This window comes from Electrona antarctica, assembly GCF_951216825.1.
Source record: "Electrona antarctica genome assembly, chromosome: 2".
Lineage (NCBI taxonomy): Eukaryota > Metazoa > Chordata > Actinopteri > Myctophiformes > Myctophidae > Electrona > Electrona antarctica.
The window spans coordinates 23,250,620-23,268,119 of record NC_136807.1 but is presented as its reverse complement, the minus strand read 5'-3'; the positions used below and the strand labels follow the sequence as shown (position 1 = coordinate 23,268,119).

At 43.0% G+C, this 17,500-nt stretch overlaps 1 protein-coding gene across 1 annotated transcript in view; it reads right to left on the bottom strand.

The window, feature by feature from the left end:
* Positions 1-17,500, bottom strand: part of slc6a8 (solute carrier family 6 member 8) — a gene marked incomplete at its 3' end in the record, with an annotated part of 59,300 nt that overhangs the window by 12,066 nt on the left and 29,734 nt on the right. Inside the window, exons 2-7 of the mRNA XM_079494766.1 lie at positions 15,826-15,957; positions 12,341-12,623; positions 9,732-9,864; positions 5,809-5,943; positions 4,702-4,805; positions 3,925-4,049 (exon numbers count right to left, since the gene is read on the bottom strand). Of these exons, the coding sequence (XP_079350892.1) occupies positions 3,925-4,049; positions 4,702-4,805; positions 5,809-5,943; positions 9,732-9,864; positions 12,341-12,623; positions 15,826-15,957 (912 nt within the window). The remainder of the gene's footprint in view (positions 1-3,924; positions 4,050-4,701; positions 4,806-5,808; positions 5,944-9,731; positions 9,865-12,340; positions 12,624-15,825; positions 15,958-17,500) is intronic.

Sequence of the window (17,500 nt, the reverse complement as noted above, 5' to 3'; positions counted from 1 at the left end):
ATAGCAGATGTACAAGCTCACAAGCAACGCGCTGTGAGCTTGTAGATCGGCTATTTTCCGCATGCAGCTACTTATTAATCAGGCATTATGACGCCTACGATACATTTTAGTCAACTAAATCTGTAGCTTAATAGACTGGAATCTTATATTTAGTCTAACTAGACTAAAAGCAAAACATTTCAGATTACTAAAACTAAATGGAATTTTATTCTAAAGACTCTGACTAAAACCAAATCAAAAGTTGCTGTCAAAATCAACACCGCCGTGAACGCAACCACCATGCACAGCCTGACATGTCGCATGCCAAAAACAGCTGATCTACAAGCTCACAACCTGTCACAATGTGATGCGCTGTAAGCTTGTAGATCTGCGATTGTCAGTGTGCAACATGTCGTATGACGGAATATGAAGTGAGCATAAATGGCAGCAGACACGCTCTTCACTGCACAAGTAAATCAACATCGTATCAAACTATAATCACCTAGGTTTTCATTTAGTTTAATTTCATTTACACTGCAGGCTAATATTTACCCTGAATTCACCAATACAATAGATGTAATGACCTGTAATTAAACTAATAAACACTAATAACGACTGTTATACAACTGTTTATTAAATAATATTTCTGGTAAAAACACCCGTTTTACTATTGTCATCACTATTATTAAGTTATTATATATGTTATGAGTATTATTATTAAAATTGTTAATATTATTCTGATATTATTATTATTATTATTATTATTATTATGAGCTGATCTGTCTGCATAAGTAGCTGCAGTCAAACATGGCGCGGCACGGGCGTGTTAACACAACACAAACGGGCGCGTTGACGCAAATAGACAAGTTGAGACCCAGATTATGATTGGCAACACCAAAAGAAGCTGCCCAGATACCCGACCGTGCTGCATACCGATAGGGTGAGAATCAGAGAGGAACTATTTAGAAACTGCATATGGTCAGTTTCCACATGGAGTCGGTGTCAGCCAACCTACTTCTGTCGACCCCCCCACACACACACACACACACACACACACACACACACCACACTGACGGCAGCTACCCATCACTGGTTTTAAAATAGCTTCCTGCTTTCGACCTGTTCACTTCCTGTCATGCTCAGTGTCAGCTTTCAGTCAACAGCTGCTGTCCACAGAGACCTTCCACAGTGACATTCCCCTGACCTGGAATTTGTTCCCGCCCAGTCATTAAGAATAATTGCATTCAGGTTATCTGAACAAGGATGAGATCCTTACAACCAACCCAATAGTAAGGAGTGAGTGCTAGGACCAGATCCCAGCTCAGTAACGTTACACTCAACCAACAGTGAGGAGTAGGCCTAGATGGAAGAAGTCAATTTTGTTGACTTTGACAAAATGTCAAATGAAACTCCATGTGGTTGACTAGTAGAAAATGTGCTTTAAGGGTTGTCCACACCAAGTGCGATAACTTATACCACTGTTTCCCAAACCCATTTGTAGGTCACAGACCAACGGGCAACACTCTAGTTCTTATTAATAAGTAATGACGATCATCATTTAAAAATAGTTTTTGCTTACTGTTTATCTGCACTCGCTCAATGCAATATACAGTATGGATAATCCGGCTCAGAGTATCTCAACAATAAGTGATGTGTCAGCAATAAGAAATGTCAGGGGTCAGGGGTTTTGATAGTCATTCCAGACATTTTCTGTTCTCAACTTGTGTTTATTGTTTTTGCCTGCCTCCTGCACCTAACCTGTGTCTTATCCTTGATTACCTTTGCCCTGACTGGTTGCCTGTCTATCTAAACCCTACCTGTTCCAGCAGTTCTGTGCTTAGTTGTGTGTGAACCTTGTGTTTGGCCCATGTTCCCTCATGCCTTTCTAGAAGTGTTTTTATGGACTTTGCCTTTTGCGATTTTTGTATTAAGGATTTTGTGTTGGACTTCACACGCCATTTAAAGTAAAGATCTTTTGAGATTTGGAATTACGTTTTTGTGACTTTCGTCAAACTTTTGGGATTTTGAGATTAAAGTTCTTCGTTTCTGGAATTGGGTTATTTTTTGTGCCTCTGCACCTGATCACCTATTTTGAGAACACTTTGGGTAGTTTGCCACTGTTGTCATCGTGATAGTCAAGACTCGTGTTATGGATTCTGACATCTACTTGAGTCTGAACAGGTTTCAAACTGTCTCATAGTTAAGGTTGTAGTTATCGTTGTTGGTGTAAACAGCCCTTAATGCTCTGAAGTAATTCCCAGTGGTCCTAATTCAGAGAAAGGGAGAAAGAGAGAGAGAGATACGGAGAGATACGAGAGAGAAGAGAGAGGTGGAAAGCAAGATATTGTGAGAGAGACACAGAGGGAGACACATACAGTAACCTCGGGTCACCAGACTTTCCACCTCAGAGGAAAGCCTGGTATTCGTTCCAAACAGGCCTGTGTGATCCGGTCTAGAAAAAATAAAAAAATGGTGGTTCCGATTTCCTTGTTCCATGTTTTTCTTCTTCTTTTTTTTTTTTGGTTCCCCCAATCCCCTTCTGTCTGGAACAGAAGATGGATATGCCAAACAAACTATTCCTATAAGCTACGCTGCATCAAGGGTTTTGTTGGGTAGGCCCTAACATGATGATGCCTTTGATCTCAGGGAATTATTTTGGGTAATTCTGGTTCCGGCCTGATGACTACCGGTATATACAAACCAGTGACTACAACATGATGTAACTTATTTCCGTTCCTGACCGGATCAGAAACCTGAAAATGGTATGCGTCCCAGGCTAGAGATACAGAGACAAAGACACACACAGAGAGAGACAGAGAGACAGGTTTACAGTAAGTTATTGTGACAGAGGGAGATACAGAAAGAGAGAGAGAGAGAGAGATAGGTGGAGAGTAAGATATTGTGAGAGACAGACAGAGAAGGAGAGAAAAGAGAGAGACATGCATTATGATGGGGTTGGCATGCAAGTACTGTAGAACATAAGGGATGAGAAGCATGCATGCAAGCAGAGGGGAGAGAGAGAGAAAGAGAGGGGAGTAGAGAAGAGGATAGAAGGACAGAGGGAGAGAGAGGTCGGAGGGGCGAGGTAGAGAAGCATGCGGCACGCATGCTACCTTCTCTGGAGACGCTAAATTTAACCAGCTGTTACTGTGTGCGTGTGCGTGTGCGTGTGCGTGTGTGTGATGCGATGCATGTACCTCCGATCCATTAATAGGCACACAGTTGGTTAGTCAGGCTGGCCACACACACTCTCACACACACACACTGCTCCCAACATCTGAGGTGTTAGTAATGTTGGTTTGTGTGACTTTTGTTAAAGACATTTTATACACACTCATACACACACTGTAGACACACACCCACACACCCACACACACCAGCACATGCGCTCATGCATGCATTCCCATACATGTATTTTCCATGTGCCAGCACTCAACGTTCACACACACACACACACACACACACACACACACACACACACACACACACACACACACACACACACACACACACACACACACACACACACACACACACACACACACACACACACACACACACACACACGCACACACACATGTACACACACATGTACACACACACACACACACACACACACACTCTCTCTCTCTCTCTCTCGCTCTCTCTCTCTCTCTCTCTCTCTCTCCAACACACACTTCCTCTCTGTTTCTCAGTGATATCTTGTTGTATTGAAGACAGTGTTCATTCATACAGTATTTCATAAAATCACCCGTGATTCATTTTTACAGTAATAGACACTCACAGTTTCTATAAACACAGACACATTATAAACAAACAATAAGAAATATGTTTCAAAATGTTCCGTGGCTGTGTGTGTGTGTGTGTGTGTGTGTGTGTGTGTGTGTGTGTGTGTGTGTGTGTGTGTGTGTGTGTGTGTGTGTGTGTGTGTGTGTGTGTGTGTACCTGATTCGGCCACCTGGGAGATATCCACTCCCTGTTCGGCAGCCATGAATCCCAGGATGGAGAACACCACAAACCCAGCAAAGAAACTGGTTCCGCTGTTTATCAGAGCCAGCATGAAGGCATCTCTGCACAGGACCACACGCACAGTAAACCCATGTTCATTTAACCCATGAGGCCTATTCTAAACCTTCTAAAACAGTGGTTCCCAAACTTTTTCATGTCAAGTGACCGCGGACCCCCATTTGAAAAGATATGCCTGCAGCCAGGGACACCCATAAGAGAAGATTTTTACGGCTATAGCAGTGATTCTCAACCGGTTTAATTTCAAGGACCCCCAGTTTGATGTGCATTAGGCTACAGACCCCCATTTAATGGCATTTCTATCTCTGAGACCCCAATTTATATTGTAAAATGTAAGTTAATTTAACTCTGAGATTTGGTTCCATTTACAGACAGTATATAGCAGTATATACTATAGAGGGCATGAGCGTGACATCATCATCATACCCGGAAGTTATGCCGGAACGCCTACTGAGTGGCAAAAAAACGTTCTGGCCTTGACAGCCCATATATCCTTACAGAAACGAAATCTGATTGTATTAAACTATGTTAAACGACGTTAAATTACTTTGCCACTCGATTTGCCACTCACTTTATGCATGCGCCTTATGCATGTGCCTACCCTCTATAGTAAGTAGACTTTGTTGAAAAAGTGTGTGTGCGTGCATGCGTGCGTGCGTGCGTGCGTACGTGTGCGTGCATGTGTGTGTGTCTCACTTGTAGCAGTCGTTGTTAAATCGGTTGTAGCTGCCCAGGGCGGTCAAAGCTCCCAGGCCGATGGCATACGAGAAGAAGATCTGAGTCCCGGCATCGATCCACACCTAAAGGTGAAAAGGTCAGAGGTCACAGGGTCAGTGGCAGGGAGGAGAGGTCAACTGTTCTCAGATCTACAAGTCTCTCCAATGATGAGCACTGCTATGTATGGTCTGTCAGATCTACAAGGCTCTCCAATGATGAGCACTGCTATGTATGGTCTGTCAGATCTACAAGTCTCTCCAACGATGAGCTGTTATGTATGGTCTGTCAGATCTACAAGTCTCTCCAACGATGAGCTGCTATGTATGGTCTGTCAGATCTACAAGTCTCTCCAACGATGAGCTGCTATGTATGGTCTGTCAGATCTACAAGTCCCTCCAACAATGAGCTGTTATGTATGGTCTGTCAGATCTACAAGTCTCTCCAACAATGAGCTGCTATGTATGGTCTGTCAGATCTACAAGGCTCTCCAACGATGAGCTGCTATGTATGGTCTGTCAGATCTACAAGTCTCTCCAACAATGAGCTGCTATGTATGGTCTGTCAGATCTACAAGTCTCTCCAACAATGAGCTGTTATGTACATGTATGGTCTGGAATTACCAGCCTTTCTCTATCACTTATTTAGACAACACAACGTCTCAGTCTCCCCCGATAACACACTGCATCCACGTACCCTATCTACATCCTAACTATTACTAGAAGTATCATTTTCATTTTCACCATATTTTCACTGTGTAGTTTATGAATTGAACACGTTGATAAAGTTCCCTACTGACGTTCCCTGCTGCGCTTGACTAAGCCAGTGTGCAGGCAAACACAGCAAATTAAATATGCAAAAATGATGCAACTTCTCCGCCCAATCGCATCGAGTCTACCGAAATAGAGGTGTGAAAACGACCTAAGATGTTTTGAGAGACATCAGACTTCAAAAACAATCATACATAGGCCAATATATCTCAATAAATTATGGTTTTGACTGAGGAATGAAGTTCTATCAAAGTAAGAGTCACAAAGGTATTAGTAATAGTAGTAGTAGTGGTAATACTGTATGTATAATATTACTGACCTGTGCCTCAGCCAGTTTGGACCAATTAGGGTAGATGTAGTACATGATTCCATCGTATGCACCAGGAAGTGTGACTCCTCTGACCAATAGGATGACGAGAACCACGTAGGGGAAGGTCGCTGTGAAGTACACAATCTGACATACAAACACACACAGATGGGTTAAAACGTTTTTTAGTTTTTTTGCCATTTCAGCTCAAGTGGAAAGGTAGACTATAGTATGCATATACGAAGATGAGTAATGTGCAGGAATACACATACCATATGATAGGTTGATGGTGTCATAATGACGTTTCCCTTGGTTGCATGCTTAAAATAGCCAAACTACAAGCTCACAATGCATCACAGGGTGACGCGCATTGTGAGCTTGTAGATCTACTATTTTCAGAGCGCAACCAAACATAAAATGTTTTTTTGTTCTAATGGATCCCTTCGACACTAGTCCCTCCATAACATTTCAGTCTAGTTTATATTTGTTGACAAAATTGTCAGTAAGTAATTGTCAGTATTTATTAGTTTTAGTCATCGTAGCTTAACTTTTCATTTAGTTTTTGCTTCGTCAGTGAAAAAAGGTAACAGGTAACATTTATCGTCGTAGTTTTAGTTGATGAAATCAACACTTGGATGTCCTTATCCTGTCACCACAGCTCACTAATGTTGCTGCCTGCTGTTACCACTTATACAGTATGTGAGGTTTCCTTTTGTTATTAGTCATGATATCAAAGTGTTTTCAGTGTGTTTGTAATCTGTGGGAAGTATGTGACCTGATGTCTTGGTGCGGTTGACAGGTAGCCTACAGAACAAATCTCAGGTCAGAAGTGAACCCAATCTGTGATTTAGTGAAACGGCGTGAAAGAACCCCCCGCACACCAGCGCTACATTTCCTAAATTATTAACACATTCATGCAGAATGATGACGTTTTGGTATTGTCATTCTGTCTGTGCTAGCCTTACATACAACCAACCAGCACAGAGCCTTTCAACCTTTGCTTTTTAAACCATTACAGAAGATGCATTCTATTGCTAGTTTGACCCAGTCTAAATACTCTTAAATAATCATGTAAAAATGACTGATATCAGTCATGACGACTGAGAACTTCACTCTATGAAGGTTAGAGAGTGCAGTTGGAATTCCACCTCATCTTGAAGTGCAGCAGCTCTCTCTCTCTCTCCCTCTCTCCCCTCCTTTTCCTCTCTCTCTCTCTCTCTCTTCCTCTCTCTCTCTCTCTTCCTCTCTCCCCTCCTTTTCCTCTCTCTCTCTCTCTCTCTCTCTCTCTCTCTCCTCTCTCTCTCTCTCTCTCTCTCTCTCTCTCTCTCTCTCTCTCTCTCTCTCTCTCTCTCTCTCTCTCTCTCTCTCTCTCTCTCTCTCTCTCTCTCTCTCTCTCTCTCTCTCTCTCTCTCTCTCTCTCTCTCTCTCTCTCTCTCTCTCTCTCTCTCTCTCTCTCTCTCTCTCTCTCTCTCTCTCTCTCTCTCTCTCTCTCTCTCTCTCTCTTCTCTCTCTCTCTCTTCTCTCTCTCTCTCTTCTCTCTCTCTCTCTCTCTCTTCTCTCTCTCTCCTCTCTCTCTCCTCTCTCTCTCTCTCTCCCCCTCTCTCTCCCCCTCTCTCTCAGGTCACGTACTACTGCAGTCATTCTGCCTCCTCTCTCCACCGGCCAATCCCCTCCTGCCACCTCACAATGCTAAGGCACCACCCCCTCCCCATCGTAGCCATGGAAACACCATGTGACAGCAGGAGAGTGAGTAAGATTGTGATTAGAGCCTGACACACACTACTAGACAGGCTATATATAATATTATATAGTTTACACTAAAGTACAGTATATGTATATGTAGGTCTGTCTGTCTGTTGTGCATCCTGTGTGAGTTCTCTCTCCTGGTTGGCATGAAATTTATATCCTTCCTGACCTACGTACATGGGACAGATTTTGGATTTGCATAATGCACGAACGACTTTGACAGAACAAGGGCACTAATTTGGTATGAACCCTGTATGTGATCAGTGCTTTTACTTGGGATTCCTTTTTTCTTTTTTCTCTTTTTTGTTTCTTGGACTGGCTGTTATGTAATATTGTTAGGCTGTGCTGCATTGTACCTAAGCTGTATTTTGTACCACTTTTAAAAATAAATAAACATTTGAATTACAAAAATAAAAAAGAAAGAAATTGGTATCCTGACATATTTTCTGTTTACTAAAGAGCTGGAGGGACGTGTAGACTATCCATCATGAACTTTATTGTCACATGGACCATTGTCACTTATGGTCATCATGGCAGTACTAGCTGTGTTTATGTTTACAAACAAACAGTCCTTAACTCCCCTTAATATAATGTGTCGCCAAATAAAACAAACCAACACAAAAGCTCGGACTGACTCAATAAAAGAGGAAATAAAACATTTGATCTGTCAACGTTGAAAACGGCTCGATGAGAAACAGTCCCCGGTTTGGCCTTGGAGTCGGTGTTGAGTCAGTGCTGGCATCAGGAGTCATTTTGTCATCCAGGATGACGTTTTGTTTTTGTACAGTAGATTTTCTTTGGTGTTGATTAAGTGTCTCCACAGCTACAGTCATTGATAAAAGTCAGTACAGTGGCTCCTGCCACTGTAAATGGTAAATGGTAAATGGTGCATTTATATAGCGCCTTTATCCAAGGCGCTTTACATAGATTGTGCATTACATTCACCCATTCACACACACATTCATACACCGATTGCGGCGGAAGCCATGCAAGGTACCAACCAGCACATCGGGAGCAATTTGGGGTTCAGTGTCTTGCCCAAGGACACTTCGACATGTAGACAGGAGGAGCCGGGATTCGAACCGCCGACCCATGGATCATTGGACGACCTGCTCTACCTCTTGAGCCACAGTCGCCCCTAGGTACTGACTAGGTTCAAGTATGCAAGTAGTCCAAGTGTGAGTCATCACACTAGTCTCTCTCACCTCAACGTTCTGCTAGGCCTGTCAAATTATTACATAATCGCCTAATCGCAATTATCTTAGATAATCACAATTATTTTTGTCAATTGTTTCCATGTTGAAACAAATGTCCATACATTTTCACAAATAGCAGCGATAGCAGATCTACAAGCTTACAGTAAACTTTTAGATAAACTATTTCCACTATTTTGTACATTTTTGGAAAGTAAACAATATTAAAAATAAATGTCAGTGATTTCTTTGTATATTTAAGTTATTTGTCATATCTGCCCTGTGCAATTTGTGATTATGAAGCCTAAAAGGCAAAACAGAAATACAAATTGTAATTGTATGTTCAATGCATAAAACACAATTAAATTTGTACGCTTCTCATCAGGAATATTTGGAATATCTAACCTGTTTTCCTTATGGCTACTTCCAATATATTGTTTTGGTTATTATTATTATACTGGTAACATTTGTATATAAACGATGCAATTTAAAAAAAATATTCGAATATTATATTAATATTATATGCATATTATAAGCCCTGTTTTATACTTTGTAAAACATTGCCGTCTCTCTCTCTCTCTCTCTCTCTCTCTCTCTCTCTCTCTCTCTCTCTCTCTCTAAGAGCACACGAGGAACAACACGAGGAATATACAGTCTCACACGAGGAACAACACGAGGAATATACAGTCTCACACACAGACAGACAAACATAGTAGTGGTCTATTTATAACCTGCACGTGAATGACCCCTGACCTTTAGACATGTTATGCAAGACGGCCAACTCAATAGCCTTTAGCACGCTGGTAGCTATATATATTATACTATGTGTCAAATGACCCTGACAGCACAGATCCATGGAGCTGCTGAGGCCGCATGTGTGTGCGTGCGTGCGTGCGTGCGTGCGTGCGTGCGTGCGTGCGTGCGTGCGTGCGTGCGTGCGTGCGTGCGTGCGTGCGTGCGTGCGTGCGTGCGTGTGTGCGTGCGTGTGTGCGTTACCTTGCCGGTAGACTTGACTCCCTTCCACACACAGAAGTACACCATGATCCAAACAGCCACCAGACACAACAGCATCTCCCAGTTCATCTCCCCAGGCTCATCCAAACCATTTGAGATGTTCAACACCTTGCGCCTAGAGAGAGGAGAGGAGAGAAACACCTCTCGGTCAATTGAGGAGGAATTATTTATGCTGACATCCTGCCAGGCCAAGACACTTTTTGAAGTCCCTATATTCTGGGGGCGAACATTCATCAAAGATATGTAATGTAGAGTGGAAACAATAGGGGGCCTAGCAAAGAGCCCTGCCTGGGGCATAGACACAAAAGATGACGTATCGGACAGTGGATCATGTTCCCTGTGGATCCTGCTTATAGGCATGCTGTACATGCGGTTTCTCAAAGTGGGCTCAGAATACTTTGATAATATTTATCAATGTTACTTGGACTTTACTTGGTGTGTTCTTTTTCAGCCTACAGTACGCCAAGTCTCTCCACCTAATAGCAGATCTACAAGTTCACAACGTGTCCTGTTGTGAACTTGTAACGAGTTGTGAGCTTGTGGATAGATCGGCTATTTTTGGTGAATGTTCGTCCCAGAATAGGTATGCTGGGGTTATATTCAATCTGTCCTAAATGGAAATTGATATTCTCCCATGTTTTCATACTGTATGTTAGGGTGAAAGATAGGCCTATACATATTCATGTGTCGTTAATATGACAAAATATGAAGTAACAATGTAATTCAGGGGTGCCGTGGAATCGTGGATGAAACAGTTAATTACAGGGGTGACCTCGATTAGCCAAAAATGTTTGCGAACCACTGCTGAGCATGGTCTGGGACATACATACTGTATATACTGTAGGCACAGATTGCCCCATGGTCATATGGTGGCAGCGTAGACACATGGTTCTAATGAACAGCAGCAGCCATGTGGTAACTAACTATGTGTATTCAGTATGTATGTGTATAATGCCCTGGGGGGCAGTAGGCTATATAGTTGCTGTCGGGCAAAAACCTCTTATTTCCATTTTAACTTTTGTGTTTTTTTAGTTATTTCATAAATTAATGTCCTAGTACGAAGCGACGCGTTTTGAGCTTGTCCATCTGCTACTTTTACTATTTATGAATTTGAATCCTGAAAAAGAACAGTTTTGGAGTACAATACCTGCAATGACCATTGACCAATATCACCCTCTGCGCCCCCCGGCTTCCCTCCCCGAGCGTAGTGGTAAATCATTCTGAAGTCAAATTATTTTTAAACACTTTTTAAATCACAAATATGTTCAGCTTGGGGTATACACATTCATTTGGGGGTCCTTGACATGAAAAATAACCAATAACATAGAGCCCTTCATTGGTCAATGAACGGCATGCAGTCCACAGGCATACCACAGGTGGGTGCAAGCCCCCCTACCCCACGGGCACCGGGCCTGTGGGACCTCCGCCCCACCATAGCGCAGGTGGGCATAGGCCCCCCGGCCCACGGGCACCCTGTAGGACCTCTTCCCCCAGCATACCGCAAAATGCATGTGGTGGGCATGGGCCCAACGCCTCACTGTCTACAGCTATGCCGCTGTTACTACGTAAGCCTGTGTAAATCGGACCAGGAAGTCATACTGTAAGACAAAAATAAAACACACATGTGACTGTGTAAAGATAGCAGCCCTTGTGTGTGTGCGTGTGCGACTGTGCGTGCGACTGTGCGTGTGTGTGTGTGTGTGAGAGAGAGATGTGTGTGTGTATGTGTGCGTGTATGTGTGCGTGTATGTGTGCGTGTGTGCGTGCGTGTGTTTGCATGTGTTTGTGTGTGCGCGCGAGCGCGTGCATGCGCACATGTTGGCTGGCAGTTTTGGCACTACAGCCAAAGGGGCAGTGGTGTCAAGTAACTAAGTACATTTCAAGTACTGTACAATTTTGAGGTACTTTTACTTTATTGGAGTATTTCCAGTTTTCACTACATTTACTTCTACTCCACTATCTAAGAGGCAAATATTGTACTTTTACTCTAATTATTTGAAAACTTTAAGCACAAGGGGGTTCCACCGCGCCTCAAGCCTGTTGTAGTCTGGTCTGGTGCATCTCAGGAGCAGGACTGTTAACTCTTTCACAGCCAACAGCCCCATCTAGTGGTTTGGCGCAGAATGCCAGGCTTTTCAGCCGTAAGCCCTTATTTTGAAGAGCTACCAGCTGATTTGGTGAACTTCCGGTAATGTTTTTTTGTGGCTTTCGCCTTTATTTTATATTTTTTATAGAGGGACAGACAGTAGGCTGACAGGAAATGGAGGAGAGAGATAGGGGAGTGACATGCAGTAAAGGCCGTCGGGATCGGGAGTCGAACCCGTGGCACACTGCCAGACTTGGACTACCGGCCAAGGTACCTGGACCGCTGAGCCACAGCCCAGGCCAGTATTGATACTTTTACTTATGTAAAAAACGTGAGGACCTTTTTTCACCGCTGACAACAAATGGGGGAGTTTTCTTCGCAGACCTGAAGAAGAATTTTTACACTAGAACCATTTCAAGTTTAAACTATAATATGGTGCTTAAGTCATTAAACTAAATCGACACCGCACTACACAAAAGCTGTCGGAACAGAAGCAGGAACTCACTCCCAGAACTCGATGATGGGTGAGCGTGCGTTGGCCAGGTCCTCGCAGGTCATGTTGGGAGGCAAGGTGGCGTTGGCCAGGGTGCTGTTCACCAGGGTGCCGTTCTTGCAGATGTCGTATCGAAAGCTCTCGATGCAGTTTTCACTGTTCCACGGGTTGTCGCAGGTGGACCAGGGCAGGACGGAGTTGAAGGACTTGATGAAGTAGTAGAAACCCCAGGCCAGGACCATGATGTAGTATGTGTTGCAAAAGAACACGATGACCATGGATGAGTAACCCAGACCTGGAGGAGATCGGAGAGGAACATATACCATCAGAAATGTCAGCATAGCTGGTTGGAATAACGTGCCCTCCACGCACTACGTCCAACCGGGGAAACTCTCTCTCACGATTACATTTTTAAGTTAACGATTAATTGTCACACAAAAAATTGTGATTAACGATTATAATTGTGTTTTATGCACTGAACATTGGAACGTTACAATTTGTATTTCTGTTTGCCTTTTAGGCTTCGTAATCACACATTGCACAGGGCAGATATGACAAATAACTTAAACATACATAGAAATCAATGACATATTTAATAATTTTTAATATTGTCAAAATCGTGACGTGTTGTAAGCTTGTAGATCTCCGCTATTTTTGAAAACATAAGGACATTTTTCAAAATGGAAATGATCAACGAGTATGCAAAAATAGTGATTATCTCAAATAATTGTGATTTGGCGATTATGTAATAATTGTGACAGGCAGACATATGAAACAATGCCAATGAACAGCAGACACAGTCACAAGGCAACTAACAGCATGGCACCCATGATCAACCCCTAAAACCCCTCCCTGCTCACTTGGATCAGCTAAAGACAGGAAGACTGTTCCGAGGCCTAGCGGTCCAGGCACATGCCGCATATAGGCTCTAATGCGGGTTTAAATCTCGTTCCCGATGAACACTCCCCCCAAACCCATTTCATGTCCATCTCCACCATCTACTATCAATAACATTCTAAATAACTTGGAAGTACTAGTCAACAGTAAAAGACTACTGGTCAGCTCCCATGACCAACAGTAGAAGACTGTGGTTGTACTGGTCAGCTCCCATGCAGTACTACAGTAGAAAACTGTGGTTGTACTGGTCAGCTCCCAGTACAACAGTAGAAGACTGTGGTTGTACTGGTCAGCTCCCAGTGACCAACAGTAGATGACTGTGGTTGTACTGCGGTCAGCTCCCAGTGACCAACAGTAGAAGACTGTGGTTGTACTGGTCAGCTCCCAGAGACTAACAGTAGAAGACTGTGGTTGTACTGGTCAGCTCCCAGAGACCAACAGTAGAAGACTGTGGTTGTACTGGTCAGCTCCCAGAGACTAACAGTAGAAGACTGTGGTTGTACTGGTCAGCTCCCAGAGACCAACAGTAGAAGACTGTGGTTGTACTGGTCAGCTCCCAGAGACCAACAGTAGAAGACTGTGGTTGTACTGGTCAGCTCCCAGTGACCAACAGTAGAAGACTGTGGTTGTACTGGTCACCTCCCAGAGACCAACAGTAGAAGACTGTGGTTGTACTGGTCAGCTCCCAGTGACCACCAGCAGCAGGCTGGTAGTGTTAGTGCATAACTGGGTGTAAATCTGACATGGAAGTTAAACTGTTAGACAGAAATAAAACACATGTGACTGTATAAAGATAGCAGCTAGGGACCTAAAGAGACGCAAGCTTCAGAGAAACCCAGCAGGACATCGGACACCCTGGAGTGTCCTGTCCTTGGATCAGACTCAAATCCGGCAGGACACTGGACACCCCGGAGTGTCCTTGGATCATACTCTGGAACTCGGAGGGTCTCAGTGGTCAGTAGGCACAATTCACAAGTCACAAATTATGACATATCATGTCTGATTATGACTAATCAGATTTTTTTTTAGATAATCACAATTTTGTTTGTATAATCGTCACTGGTTTCCATGTTGAAATTTTCAGAAATAGCAGATCTACAAGCTTGTAGGTCAACTATTTCCGCTATTTTGTAATTTCTTTGGAAAGAAAATACGATTAAATGTGTCAGTGATTTCTTTATATTAAGTTATTTGTCATGTCTGCCCTGTGCAATTTTTGATTACGAAGCCTAAACGGAAAATTGTAACGTTCCAATGTTCAATGCAAAAAAAACAACACAATTACATCGTTAATTGCCATTATTTCTGTGATAATTAATTAACTTAAATGTGTAAACAAAACAAAACAAAACAGAAAAACTTTTAGTCGTATGCACCTGTACACAAGATGTAACAATAAAGTACAACATTTAACCTATAGGGATCAGTAGTATTAATGGACCCCCTCACCTTTGGCAACACAGCTTCATGTGTGTGTGTGTGTGTGTGTGTGTGTGTGTGTGTGTGTGTGTGTGTGTGTGTGTGTGTCTGGCAGGTTGTTATCACACCGGCTGAACCTTGTATCAGTTTCATAATAGGCTGGTAGTTTTCCAGTAGCAATCATGTGACTCATGACACGTACACACACACACACACACACACACACACACACACACACACACACACACACACACACACACACACACACACACACACACACACACACACACACACACACACACACACACACACACACACACACACACACACACCTGACTACTGTACTTTCACACCACGTTATCACTTTTATAGTGATAAGTACATTAGAAGACTGTTATCACTTTATCTGCACTCTCACATCTACATTAAACACGCCACTCCACCCTGACCATATGACACATTAGTCACGCGTCTGTTTTTAAGGTGAGAGTTCATGTCCAGGGCCAGTGTAAACCTTTTCATGTCAAGAACCCCCAAATTAATTTGTATTTGGCGGCGGACGCCCATCTGAAAACATTTTGTGCCAGAGACCCCCATACAAGATTTGTGTTGTTACAGGGTTAGTTCACATGGAACTATTTTTGTTTCCAGTATCACTACGCTAGCAGCAGCACAAAACAATAGTTCCATGTGACAGAAAGGGGTCAAAGCTGAACAAAAGTTGCTCTTTATGGTAGAAATAGGTCAACAATACAAATTATGCTAGTTTTGTGGATTAATTTATTTTTAAAGAAACCACAGAAAATGACCAGAACTACTTAATATTCACCAAAAATACAGACCAGAACTCCCACCCCGGGACTCAGGCAATCAATTCATACTTTTGCAACGACTATATTAATGGAAAATATTTCCTACAGCTTTAAGTTGAAAAATCTGAACTAACCCTTTAAATGTTTCAAAACTATTCCATGCTTTTCACAACTTTAATATAATTTTTTTAGGCGTGTTTTTAAAGTGGTTCAACTGATTTTGATCTACTATATGTTAACATATTTTGTTGGGGACCTCCTGGAACCCACTTAAGGACCCCTGGAGGTCCTCCGACCCCACTTTGAGAACCACAGGTCTAGCAGGACTCCCTAAACATAAGGTTGCAGTAGTGCGTGCGTGGGTAGTACCTTTAAAAAGGGGAGCGATGTTCCAGACATTGATACTTCCAGCTTTCATGAACTGTCCCAGAGCGATCTCCAGGAAGAATATGGGAATCCCTCCCACGAAGCAGATCAGCACGTAGGGAATTAAAAACACCCCTGAAAAACAGACAACAGCATACAGTCATTATGTGCACACAACACTCCAGGAACCAGCTCAGTGCTGTTGGAGTTGGAGTTGTATGTCCTGCCTGCTGTGATTGTGAATAAATACTTGGAGCATTACAAAAGTGAATTGCGAGCCTTTGCTTTTCTTCATGATATCCGTTAGTATAACAGTTTGGCTCAGCACCAAGATCGGATGTTCTATTTTATTCTGTAGTTGGAGTGTCCGCCCTGAGACTGCACAAATGGCATCAAGGATTGGATTGGGGGTAAGTCCCTGTGTCATATTAGCGCCATGTCCAGGGGATGTACTTGTAAAGCCTACATCAAGCTGCTTTATGCTACAGAAGATAGGCTCCTGCCCTATGGGCCACACGGCTCGGCAAGGCTTACTCCAGGAAGTAGGAAGAGGCAACAGTTATGCCGTCGTAATAATCTACCTTCATTAGGAGGATAAACCCCTTGGGATGCCATCATCTCAATTTCGCTCTCCCATAACCGGCCACTCCCACCCCACATATTCGCCCCCGAAATAACAATCTTCTGTGACTTGACATACGCATGTAAAGCTGTTTAAATACAATTACAGACCGATGCATGCTGAACGTTATGTATGCACATAGAGTATAACATGCAGAACAAATAACATTCATGCAGACAACAGATAAAAGCTCTCCCATAGCCGCTCCTACCCCGCACACTGTAGTCACCCCCATAGCCGCTCCTACCCCGCACACTGTAATCACCCCCAAAATAACAAACGTAATGCGATGGCATGACACACCCACGTAAAGCTATATGAATAGAAATATAAACCGATACATACATGATACATGTGTGCAGTAACACCTATAGAATATAACCAAGTAGGCCTACATATCTGTACATCCACCTCAGCCCTTAGCATGTAAACTCTCCCCGTACCCCCTTCCTGACACCTTCCGTTCGACCTGAGGCTGTTTCTAAAAATGTCTTCTGAAATGGTTGCTACTATATCAGTTGTTCCATGTCAAGGACCCCCACATTTATGTGTATTTGACTGTGGACCCCCATCTCAATATATTTTGTTCCAGCTGGGACCCCAGAAGCAAAGATTGTGTCTCAGAGAAGGGCTGTCAGTTCATAAACCTGCCAACCAGTGACCTCATCAGGAGGCAGGTTTGGTCATTCCAAACAAGATTTCAAACTGTATTTTTTTATTTTGTTAATGCAAAAACAATAGCTTCTACTGTATATCAGCATGCCAACTTTCTAGGAAGAGAAAGGCTGTAGGGTTTATTAGCTTGGAATCCCCATCGATGATGTCACTGGTAGGCAGGTTTATGAACTGTCCCAGCCCTCCAATGAGACATGGAGTTGATAATGATCTTATAATGAACATTAGTGAGGACCATTTATATGATACAGATACAGTGGAAAACAAAATGTATGAATTAAGTGTTATCCCCCTCAGTCAATGGTTATCTTCGGTAACCAACCGCATGCAATGACGAAAGATAATCTACATACAACACATCTGTAACACAAGACTGTGTTA